Below are 12,470 nucleotides of genomic sequence, written 5' to 3'. Positions count from 1 at the left end.
GGAAAAGAAGGACAGAGAGAAGAGAGTTGGAAAAATTAAAAATGTTTTACTAATGCTACTAATAGAAATAGAGAAAATAATACAAAATATACAAAACCAATCTTGAAAGTCCCGGCAACTGCTCCGGCAGGTGTAGGGCTGGCACCCGAAGTCCTGGACTGGACTCTGCAGCCAACGGGAGCTGGATTCAGTCTGTCACTAGGCCTCAGTTGGGAAGGGACAACTTGCAAGGTCCTCTCCCAATGTCGGCCATAAGGAAAAGGGACGAGATCCTCGTGATCCCCCACTTTTATATGAAGTATGACGTGAATAGGATGGAATACTTTAGTTGGTCAATTTTGGTTCACCTCCCGCTTGTACATCTCACAGCATGCATCATTATCAATGACCTTGCATACCATTGCTATGTCTACCAAAACATGTACCTAACTTTCCAGAAAACTGCAGTTAGTAAGAAGACTTTAGCTGACAGGGAAATTCACTAAAAGAGAAACTTGTTTTTAACAAAACCAGGACAGAAACCTATTACCATACACAATTGCAGCCTCTCCAGGTAGATGAGGGGAGGGAGTTAATTAAAAAGACAGCAATATGCAGGTTCAAATCTGAGTTGTAATATGCTGCTTCAAACCAGACTTTTTCCATTTTGCAAATTGAAAGATGCACAAAAAATTTTACATATAGCACTTAAGGTGGTACATTGACATCATTTACAAAGGCCAGATCACCTTCCTCCATTGAAATATGCGTATACATTAAAAATTACAGTTGGTTTTCTTGAACTTAGCTGTTACCTTCTAAAAGCATCACAGTTACAACTTCCATATGACAGAGATTAATTAATGTAGATCATTGCTAAAGTGGCTTTCAGAAGAAAAAGCATGAAATAGTAGGTTTCATTTTGCTTCATTGCCTATGTTAGTTTGCATACTCCAATGGACCCTTCCCAGAGCCTCACAGCTGGGTAAACTGGTTCTGTGAACTTGCAGTGGAATGTATGCAGATGAGCCATACCATCAGTAACACTGTAGAATGAAAGGATTCCTGCTTCATAATCCAGAAAAATGCCAATGCGATCAGGATCATCTTCTATCAGGATGGGGATTCTCTCCCCCTTGTGAAATGCCCAGTATTCAAGATCAAACTTCTTAAGGCACCAAGATGCTGTATTCCAGCCCAGTCGACAGGCTTCGGAGTCTCCTTTCCTGCCAATGGAAGGGTAGGCTGCACCAATCCACCATCCCGCTCCAGCACGAAGTAGGTCAACTTCCCAGTAATGGCTCCCAGAGAGGAATGCATCCCTGCTTAGCACTTGCCATAATTTATCAAATCTCTGGGGACCACAAGGGTAAAATATTCTCCTCCAGTTACAGCTTACTACAAGACGGTCATCAGACAATTTCAGCCTTGGGTGAAGGCTATCATATTCCCAGGTTGGTGATCTTGCATCTGCAGTCAAAACCATAAACATACTTATTATATTTATCATGACTCTTGAAAGAAGTACAAGTTACAAAAAACTTGCAAAGGAGCCCACAGGTCACAATGTCTTGGAACCTGCAGTTTTGAAAGGCAAAATTTGACATTTTTAATAGAAGCACTATGCTATTCATATGCACCGATGCTTTAAAGTTGCACAGGCTTTAAAGCAGGTCAGTAAAATACAAATATATGTCATTATATGCATGGATCATAAATGAGAAGATGAGATTCTCATAAATGAAAAGAATACAGCTAGGTTAGGGAACAAACACTGCAAGCTTCTGTTTTATGCAGAGTAGTTGGAGGCTTCCGGTGGGATTACAGCCTAGGGGTTTCAGAGAGCACTTTAGCGGACTCTTAGGTTGCGAGATCACATTCCGCTTAAATCCCATTTGAAGATGCACTAGGAGTCTGTTTCTCAGCTCATTCTCAGAGCACCACAGCTCTGAGCAGCAGCATCATGTACATTGCAAAGGAACAGCTCACCAGCTCCCAAAGGATTTATAGCAGGTCACCTAACCTGACATTCAGAAAATAAAATCATAGTCTGAAACTACACTGTCTTATTCAGCAGCAGCTTAGAATACTTAACACCATGAAGTGGCTGTTGCAAGACTGGAAATCACAAAGCCAGGAAAAAAAAATATCTATAATCAAATTAAACAAGTTTGAAATGACACAATCACACAGGGTAGGTCAAAAAGCTACAAGATTTTCAAGAGATTTTTCTCTGAAGACACTATCCTATAACTTCAATACTGATTTGCTGCATGTCTCACAAGTTTTCATTTTATATTCTATCTCAATGATTTACTGTGTTAGCATGTGTTTTCTGACTTCATGTTCTAGAAATAACCAAGATACTCCCTTTGAAAACAGGATCTGGCATCCTTAAATAATCTCCTTCACTCTTTTTGTCAAGCCTGAAGAAAACAGTGTCAGAGTTGGGTAGCTAAAAGAACATACATTGTTATGAATTAGAGCACTTCCTAGAGTACTGGTGATAAAACGTAAACTTAACTTAAAATTATTCCAAATAATGAGCACATCTATTTTTCCATGTAAATGAAGAAACCAATGTATAATAATACATCCAGATGAGAACTGAACAGCAGCATACTTGCAACGAACACTGGCTGAGTCCTATTTCACCCTGTTCATAGCAGGTTTTGACTGAATATTACTTTAATCTTAGTCTAGATAAACTTTGAAGCTTAGATGCTTTAAATGCCAGACGATAAATATAATTAATATCCTAAAGCTGCTTTTTGGAATGAGTAAACTCCTTTTTCAATGAAAGCTGGAGAAACAACTGTTCATAATATGCATGGGATGCACCCATGAGTGCTGAGAGAGTCAGCAGGTGTTATTGCCAAGCTGCTCTCCATCATCTTTGAAAGGTCATGGAGAGCAGGAGAGGTGCCTGAGGACTGGAAGAAAGCCAGTGTCACTCCAAGTCTTCAAAAAGGGCAAGAGGGATGACCCAAGAAACTACATGCCAGTCAGCATTACCTCCATCCACGGAAAGGTGATGGAACAACTTGTTCAGGATGTCATCTCCAAGCATGTGCAGGTAAAGAAGGTTATCAGGAGTACTGAACATGGATTCGCCAAGGGGAAATAATATTTAACCAACCTGATAGCCTTCTATGATAGTATGACTGGCTGGGTAGACGAGGGGAGAGCAGCGGACGTTGTCTACCTTGACGTCAGCAAGCCTTTTGATACTGTCTCTCACAACATCCTCATAAGTAAGTTCAGAAAGTGCGGGTTGGATGAGTGTGCAGTGAGATGGACTGAAAACTGGCTGGCTGGCAGAGCTCAGAGGGTTGTGATCAATGGTGCAGAGTCTGTTTGGAGGCCTATAGTCAGTGGTGTTCCCCAGGGGCCAGCATTAGGTCCAGTCCTATTCAACCCGTTCATCAATGACCTGGATGAAGAGACTGAATGCACTCTCAGCAAGTTTGATGATGGTACAAAACTGGGAGAAATGGTTGATACAGCAGAAGGCTGTGCTGCCATTCAGCGAGACCTGGACAGGCTGGAGAATTGGACAAAGAACATAATGAAATTCGACAAAGGCAAGTGTAAGGTCCTGAACCTAAGGAGGAATAACCCCAGGCCCCAGTGCAGGTTAGGGGTGGACCTGCTGGAAACCAGCTTTTCAGAGTCTTGGTGGACAACAGGTTGACCATGAGTCAACAATGTGCCCTTGTGGCCAAGAAGGCCAACGGTACCCTGGGGTGCATTAGGAAAAGTGTGACCAGCAGGTTGAGGGAGGTTATCCTCCCTCTCTGCTCTGCTCTGGTGAGGCCACATCTGGAGTACTGTGTCCAGTTCTGGGCTCCCTAGTTTACTGGAGAGAGTCCAGCAGTAGGCAACAAAGATGATTAGGGGTATGGAGCATCTTTCTTATGAGGAAAGACTGAGAGAGCTGGGTCTGTTCACCCTGGAGAAGAGAAGGCTGAGAGGCAATCTGATCAATATTTATAAATATCTCAAGGGTGGGTGTCAAGAGGATGGGACCAGATTCTTTTCAGTGGTGCCCAATGATAAGATGAGGTGCAACTGGCACAGACTGAAACACAGGATGTTCCATCTGAATATGAGGAGAAACTACTTTGAGGGTGCCAGAGCACTGGAACAGGCTGCCCAGCGAGGTTGTGGAGGGACAAAAAAAGACAAAAAGCAAGGACTGAATTGCATGCAGGTACTCATGTTTGGAAGAATAAATGTGAATTTGACTAGAAAAATAATGCAAAATAGCTAGAGCTGATTAGATTATTGGAGGACTGCAATTCTTTCACTTTCCTAAGTGACGAAAATTTTAAGTGACTTGAAGTCCAAACATTCATGACCAAGGCTTGTCAATTTCACTGGCCTATGAGCAACAGCTTATGTTTCTTAATGAAGTGGTTTGTCATGTTTAGATTTAACAGAGTTGAGGAATACAGTGCTTTCTTCATGAACCCATCCAGAGGCAGTCTAAAGCAGATACAGATCCGCATTCATGAAACTCAGGAGCCTAGCTCACTGCCAGCCAAAAAACGTTGCAATGTTTGGATTCAGAAGCTCACTCAGGAGAGCAGAGAAACAAGACAAAGTAACAACACTCAAAAATACCCTTCTCAGAACACATCAACATATATGTGCAGAGACAACAAGGAACCCCTTCTAAAGGGTAAAGTACTGTCCCTTGCTCTCCCTACTGAGTAAAAGCCCAAAGTCAAGTGTCCACTTGACTACAATCATGGCTGCCACTGGGCTGGATCCAGGTGGAATAACAGACCTTCTCTTACAACAGGCCTTTGCCACGAGGCACCATGGAAACAGGGAATATTACAGCTTTGAGATTAAAAACAGCTACAGACCTCATCTGCAGCAGACCACAGGAAATGTCCCATCAGCTTCCCACAGGAGAGATGGAACAATTCATTGTACATCTTTCCTACCAACACCAGGGGAAAGGAACACCTGTAGATTGACCCTTAAGACATTACATGATGGTCATGTAATTAATGACAGACCACAATAATGTGGAGAATAGAAAAGTCTTGAAGAACTAAAGTAGCCACTACCTGATACACACACTAGCAGTTCTGAATAAAAACAAAGGATCAAAATTTCACAGTCAGAAAGCAAAATTTATTTCCCAACCCAAGGTATGGAAAAGGGTAATGACTTTCAGGCAGCACCGAGCACTTGATTCTTGCAAACACTGCAAACATCAGAACCCTTTTAAGATACTGTTTTAAGACAGCGGCAACACACATTAATTGACTGTCTCAGTGATTGAGCCATAAGTGTTCAAAGTGATTCTAGCTTTTGTTCAATGATACTTACGTTTTAAGAAAAGAAATCGATCAACAGGAGACATGGTTTTCAACACTGTTCCAGGCTCCTTCTTTGCAGTGGCATTAAGGCTACTGAAAACATCTGGGCAGAGATGAAAAGGGACAGTTTAGGGAGTCTGTCAGTGGAAGGATATGGCTATAATGTCAAGATTTTAAAGGTAAAATACCATGGGCAATTTTGCTGGACAGGGTATTTGAGTTTTGCCTCTTTGGTGTGAATTCCACCAAAGTCCTGGAGAAGTTCATTCTGTTACATTCTATTTTCCAACTTCATGGAACAAACAGTATTACTTTTGCTGGGGAAACACTACTCACTCTGTATGCTTTTGAACTTTGTGCTCTTTGGATAGTAGGGAGATGCTGGATCCCATTGTTGCCAAGGAACTACACAATCGAGCACAACTCCAAGTAAGCACCTCTCATTCCTCAAAAAGCACCCCTCTATCAGATCAGAACAAAGTCAGGCAGCAGAAGACAACTGCAAACGCTGGCTACAGAGCACATGCACAGTATTGTCTGGCAATTCTCCACACATCCTGCAGTTGCCTTTCAGAGCTCGTCTGACTATTTTCCCAGCACCCTGCTATACTGTTTCTGGGGCAACTCTTAGAAAAGGGATTATTAAAAGGTAGCTGGGTGAAATGCAATGATCAGTGTTGCCGTGGCAGGGTTCCCCCATCTTTATTTGGCTTTGTGGCTGTCCCCCAATAATAAACTCCTTGTCTTAATCATGCCGAAGATCACTTAAGGATAAAATATCAGCTCAAAGCTAAAAGGAGATATAAGCAGATCATGTTAACCCACCTTTAAAGTACCAAAAACCAGACATTTTTTCAGAATGCCTGAGAGAGAAAGATCACCAGGTACATCAACACGAAAAAGCTTCCAAATTTGACAGGTACGTGATGTTCTATGCCTGCCAGATGTCCTGCCACAGCACTTACACCCAACAGTGTCTGAAAGGAGAGACCAGCTACATTGTGTAGGTGTGATGGTCTAGGGATATAAGCAAGATAAGCTTTGCAGAAAGAAGTAAGCTGTATTGAAATAACTGATAGAGCTGGAAAAAAGCATCAGACAAACTTTAAGGCACAAAAGGCCATCTTCAGAGTTGAAAGAGAAACCCGTGTTTCTATCCCTGGTAGAAAGTCCTGCTCTTACTTACATACCACATTTTATTTAAAAGGAAAGCAGGAGAAAACAAAATCCATAGCACTCCTCGAGGTACCTTTTTTAAGCCGGGCTTCTAGTGGTTTCTGTAGAATGGACTGAAGAATTGACACGAAGTGTTTATAATGGTTCAATATGTGCTCAAACAAGAAAGGTATTGGATGCCACTGTTCTAACAGAGGCCTGGTCTCCTGCATTTCCTTCTCGATTTCTGTGTACTGCTGAGGGCAGAAAGTCAAATTCTCCAGTTAGTAAAGACTCTGACATGAATGGACCCAGGTCCCACACACCGCAGTGCAAGGACAGCTCCATCACTAGGTAAACATGTGGGGCATAACGGGCAAACCTTGCTGTGTTCAGCCTGCCTATTAGCCTGCTCATTAGCCTGCCCATTAGCTCCTCCTGCTAGTGGAGCCAAGGACTACCCCACAGATTGAGAACCCAGCAGTCATGGTTTAAACACGGTCCTCCAAGACACTCCAAGATGGGAATGAGTTTAACCTGGCTAGGACCCTTTGTGGGAAATCCTAACAATGGGAAAATTAAACCACAAAGTTTTTAAAGCAATCCAATGGGTAAAATCCAACCTCTTCCACATAAAGTCTCTCCAAAACCATGAAGAGCAGCTTCCCACGTGGAGGTATGTTGCCAGCACACACAGCAGAATGGCAGGGCCTTATCACTCACAACAAGGCACACTCTCAAGTTTGCTAAGTTGCAAGGATGTAAAAACACACCATAGGCCTTCCCATGAAAAATGACATCCTTTGGTTTGTGTCAGGGTATAAGCACATGACAACACACCCTTCCCAAGGAAAGTGAAGAAGATCATTAGGAAAGAGAGGCTGACATCTATCTACAGGCAAAAAGAAAAACACTGTCCCCTCCAGTAAAATGATGGCTATTGCTGAGGTTGATCAGGATCTCTTGCAATTAAAGAAATGAGACAATGTAGCCTTCCTCCTAAGGTTCCCAAGAGGGCTGCCTTTCCTCAGACCTTCATACTACCCTGCACAAGGAAAGAACTGCTGCACTGTTTGTCTTTAATATTAAGAGACACATATAACTCTGTTCCATATATGCTTAAAATTAACATGAATTTTATACAAACCTGAAATCAATGTAATAGCAGGAACACCTAACAGCCCAAAAATCAGGAACCAAACTAGTTCACCAAAATACCAACAAAATGATTAAAAAGCAGTTAGAATGATGCTGCTTACATACAGAAGGATTTACAAAGGAGACCACTAGAGCAATTTACCAGGGACTATGAGGGTTAGAGGTAGAAAGAGACCATACACTACCACCTCCAGCAACTGAACAGGATCACTGTGCTGTTGTATTTGTCTGATTCTATATGAGAATGTCTCCAGGGCTGTAAGCTTTTGTCGACAGGACTCCAACTGCTGATCATGTGCTTCAAGGGCTTGCCGAGTTTTTTCATCAATGAAGTTTTTTGCCAGACTTTCCTCTTCCCGAAGTAGTAACTGTAGCTCAGCCAGTTTGTCTGATAGCTGCCTTTTGCTCATAATGGCATGCATCTATAGATAAAGCAGAAGAATATCCCCGCTCATACTCAACAGACCATAAACACTTGAGGAATTTCTCTCCCTGGTTTTCAATGTTACATCTCAGCTGAATTTTACTGATTTGCTTCATCTCTGGAGAACTGGGTGTTAAGGGAGTGCAGCCATGATTTACCTGCTGATGTGCTGGATGGAAAAGCTTGAGGGCAGATTCCAAGATTATTATTTATGCAGAAAATGCTGTTTTCAGCTGGAATGTAATGGCGCCAGGTACTAACTGCTACAAGCAGCAGATCTGGTCCTTTGGTAGCAACACTTTGCTCCCTTTTAAACGAAGCTAGGGAAAGAGAGCTGCTAGCAAAATAAAGCCTCCAAAACAAAGTGACATCAAACCACAATGTCCCAAACCTCTACAGAGTCCCCTTCAACTCTTACTGACATTTCTGTAACAGAGATGCTTAGAGATGCTCCTTGAGGCAAAAGCCATTTCATGCTCTATAAATGAGATGAGCTTCACACACATTCCCATTCTATAAGACAGAATCAATAAAACTATTCCAGTATTTACTTAACTCTGAAGTCAGACTATTCAATAATGCAGTTCAGTGCAAGTGAAGCCAGAATAACATATGTGGCTGTGGCTATTTACTATTCCTCTGCAGAAAAATTTCAACATTGTTCTTCAAGAGATGTCTGGCTGATCAGGGAGTCAAGGCCAAGCCTTTGGAGACTCTTTCCCTCTTCTCTTACTTTGATGGTAATATGTTTTGACGGACACATGGAATCCATTGTTCTCCTGAGAAGCAGCAGATGCCTGGGTCTTTGAATAGCTACAGAGAAAGCAAAATGTCTGTCCTTGGAAAATGACCATCCAGTGGAGAAGCAAACCACACCTTACCTTCAGATCATTAGCAGCCTGCTCTATTCTTCTTCTGTTACCAGCTTCTTGCTCTTTTCTCTCTTCTAGATCCTTCAAACACAATGCCATCAGTTCCTACACAGCAGCAAAAGAAAATACAACATTGTTTCATAACGACATTTGTAAAAACAGAAATCATTATCCAACTTGCTTTCCTTATAGGGGAGTATGTCACTGAAGCACTCAGTTTATGAGGCTTATTAAAGCAGTAGTGAGGAAACATAAGGATGTCAACATTTCACCTGCTCCTAGCGGTTTCACTGGTAAGATTCAGAGAATTGTGCAAATTAGTACCACCTTCATAAGGAATAGGGAAACCTATAATGAAAAAAACATTTTCATATTTAAATCCATGGCACTGTGCATTTCAAGACTACATGCTCATGCATTTAGCAGCTGAAGGGCAGCTAAGCAAGTACTTCTGTTCAGAGGATCAGCTGGAGGCTGATCCAGTGAATGTTCAGGCTGCTTCCCAGTGTACAACATAGTAATCAGAAATACCCCACTATGACTACACTGATGCTGTAGTCTGAATGCCTGCAATATTATTATCATGGCTGGTAATCACAGTATCTGTGATACCTGTGGTGTGCCCTGAGATACACTGAGCAGCACAGCACAGTTAATGTTCTGTTGTGTCTAGCCCCACAACTTCCCACCTGCTGCCCTCTGAGATTGGCTATCCTCTGTCCAGCAGGTTGAACAGTCTTGGTGCATTTGGTGGTGCATTTCTGTCATTAGTACAACGAAAGATCCAGGCAATGCTGTTCCATGCTCTCATTGCACCAGTATTATAACAGACCTTCTCAGTAAATACCAGATAAGCTAGCTCCAGAGCTGTGTCACTTTGTGCACTTTATTCTGGCTCAAATCAGGTTGCCATAGTACAATACCTGCATCCACACACTGCACCAGTGAAGGGAATGCAAACACTGTAGTTAAGTTTCCAGTGGCAAAAGCAGCTGGATGCTGCACACCAGCATGCAGCAACATTGCTCTGAGTTGCTCTGACTTCTTCAATGGTCTTTCCCTTGTGCTGCTGTTTGCTTGTGGCCTAGTATACAGCCCTCTGCCCTTGCACTGCTCTCTAACATAAAGTGCAATAAAATGCCAGAGCAATTTAGCATGACTTGTGTATCTGCACACAATTTGTGGGAATTAGGAAACTTCCTAGTAACACTGCTCCAAAATACCAGAGAAGCAGTGGGAGGAAGCTCTCTGAAATTGTGAAGGGGAAAAAAAAAGAAAAAAAGAGAGAAAGAGAGAAAGAGAAAGAGAGAAAGAGAGAAAGAGAGAAAGAAAGAGAGAAAGAGAGAGAGAGAAAGAAAGAGAGAAAGAGAGAAAGAGAGAAAGAGAGAAAGAAAGAAAGAAAGAAAGAAAGAAAGAAAGAAAGAAAGAAAGAAAGAAAGAAAGAAAAGAAAAGAAAAGAAAAGAAAAGAAAAGAAAGAAAGAAAGAAGCTCCTGAACATCAGACCTCTGTGTTACTACTCTTTAAAGCCTCCCAAAGTTAGCACCACAGCATGCAGACCTCCACAAGCCTCCTGGAAGGCTCCTTGGAGTAAAACAGAGCACAAGCAGGAAGTATTGGGCAAGCTTGCAAAGCCTCCTGGGGCTGCTCCATGGACAGCTAAACTGAGATGAATAAAAAAAATTAGGGAAGAACCCTGGTTGTGGCTGGGATGGAGTTAATTTTCCTCATAGCAGTTTGCATGTGTTTTAGATGTGACTACAATGCGAGTGCACAAAAGGAGGGAACAGAAGCAGGGAGATGACCCAAACTAACCAAAGAGATATTCCATGCCATACAATGTCATGCTCAGCAACAAAACGGAGAGGAGGGAGTTTCAGTGGGTTGAACGTGTGGACATCTTTTGTTCAGGAACTGGCTGGGCATTGGTCTACACACAGAAGGTGGTGAGTGACTGCCTTTGTATCGCTCGTGTTGTTCTCTTTCTCTCCTCTTCCACTTCTCTTTTGTTTATTAAACTATTTCTATCTCAACCCCCGAGCTTTCTTGGTTTTAGTCTTCCTTTCCTCTTCCCCTGTCCCACTGGGCAAGGGAGAGGGAGTAAGCAGGCAGCTGTGTTGTGCTTACCTGCCTAAAGAGGCTAACCCACAACCACCCGTGCTCCCCATCCCCAAGGAGTTAACAGAGAACATGCTCTGTCCTGCTACATGTGACCTGACAGTCAATGTCACCTCCTCATGGACCCTTGATTTATACTCCTGTTACGTGTGCGCTTGGAGTGTGACTGGATAACTCTCTCCCTCTCATGCACAAACCATGCCCCTGTGCAGTAACAGCATACTGACCCCAGTCCATATGGGATTTACAAAGCCACCTTGTCAAAGCAAAGAAACTTTGTTCTGCTAGCTAGTACAGCCTACAAAATTGGTGTGACAACAAAACTTGAGCTCCTCAAGCTGCTTGTAAGGCAAGCAAAGCAAGGCTGAAGATACTTTGCCCAGAGCACTAATACAGCTGCCACCATTTCACCCCGGCAAAAGAAAACCCAGCTGCACAAGTCCCAGCATCGAGGAAGAAACCGGAAAGACACACAACCAAACCAGGAAGATCTTTGCTCCGTGCCTCGTGCCGCCCGCCCTCCAGCTCGCGATAATAGCCCAGTCCCGTCGCCCCACTCTGCTACAGTGGGTCTAGCAGAAAAAGTCCCCGCCGCGGCAAACCCGCAGCAAGGCTCGGCAGCCCCGGATGCCCAAGGCTCCTCAGGAGGCACCGGCCGGGCCGGACCGGGCCGGGCATCCGTCGGGAAAACCGTCCCGTTCGCGGCGCTCACCTGCTTGTGGCGGACGGCGTGGGTCAGCAGGCGGACGCCGTGTCCGCGGTGCGGACCCAGGGCCGGGCAGAGGGCGCAGACGCAGCAGGCGCAGTCTTCGCAAAACAGCTCCAGCGGCCGTCCCGCGTGGACGCCGCAATCCCGCGCCCTCGGGGCCGGGGCCCACGGCTGCCCCTGCTCCATGGCGGCCGCGGTGCCAGATGCGAGTCGGGCGGGGATGGTGAGCTCCGACAGGCAAGCGGTGGCTGCGCCCGGAGCAGCGAGATGCGTACCACCAACGGGCGTGCAGAGGAGCTGGTGCCCGTGGCCGACGGCCTCGCTGTGCCACTTCCCCTTCCGAGAGGGCGGGCGGCGGAGCGGATCCGACGCTGAGCCCCACGGCCAGAGCGGCGGGTTACGCCCCGATGCAGCGCTCGGCGCCCGGCAGTTGATGTTGGCAAGAACTGCACCTGACTCCAGGTGCACATGGGAGGGGCAGAACCGGTGCCGTGGGAGCTGAACGGACGGGCAGCTGCCTCCGTCCGGTACGCGGTCTGGAAAATGGACTGTTCTGTGGAATTTTGGATGCGTCGATGAGGAATGCCCTCAGTTTTATAGCTGAGCAAAGCACTTAATCTGAGGCAAAAATGGAACAATTTGTCTTCAGGGTACTTCTTTGCTTTCTGTTTTCCAATTATATTTTTTTCCCGTGTAATGCCTCATTTACAGAAGTCAAAAT

At 44.3% G+C, this 12,470-nt stretch overlaps 1 protein-coding gene across 1 annotated transcript; it reads right to left on the bottom strand.

Annotated features, from left to right (window-relative positions):
- Positions 1–667: 667 nt before the first annotated feature.
- On the bottom strand, positions 668–12,051 carry TRIM14 (tripartite motif containing 14). Its single transcript, XM_065657151.1, has 6 exons — positions 11,753–12,051; positions 8,934–9,029; positions 7,817–8,050; positions 6,565–6,727; positions 5,326–5,418; positions 668–1,449 (listed from the first exon to the last, which is right to left on the bottom strand). Exons 1-6 carry the CDS (start codon positions 11,933–11,935, stop codon positions 914–916), a joined length of 1,305 nt encoding a protein of 434 aa, XP_065513223.1. The 5' UTR covers positions 11,936–12,051; the 3' UTR covers positions 668–913.
- Positions 12,052–12,470: the final 419 nt, after the last annotated feature.

The sequence above is a fragment of the Caloenas nicobarica genome, chromosome Z, assembly GCF_036013445.1.
Source record: "Caloenas nicobarica isolate bCalNic1 chromosome Z, bCalNic1.hap1, whole genome shotgun sequence".
In the NCBI taxonomy this organism is placed as follows: Eukaryota; Metazoa; Chordata; class Aves; order Columbiformes; family Columbidae; genus Caloenas; species Caloenas nicobarica.
The sequence above is the reverse complement of the archived record's forward strand: the minus strand, read 5'-3'. Positions and strand labels throughout refer to the sequence as shown.

Excerpts from the sequence above, each read along its gene's own strand:
- TRIM14 (XM_065657151.1), bottom strand. The coding sequence starts at position 11,935 with ATGGAGCAGGGGCAGCCGTGGGCCCCGGCCCCGAGGGCGCGGGATTGC. Across the intron at positions 9,030-11,752 it reads ACGCCGTCCGCCACAAGCAG|GAACTGATGGCATTGTGTTT; the intron begins GTGAGCGCCGCG and ends GCTGCTGTGTAG. Across the intron at positions 8,051-8,933 it reads AGGCTGCTAATGATCTGAAG|ATGCATGCCATTATGAGCAA; the intron begins GTAAGGTGTGGT and ends CTTTATCTATAG.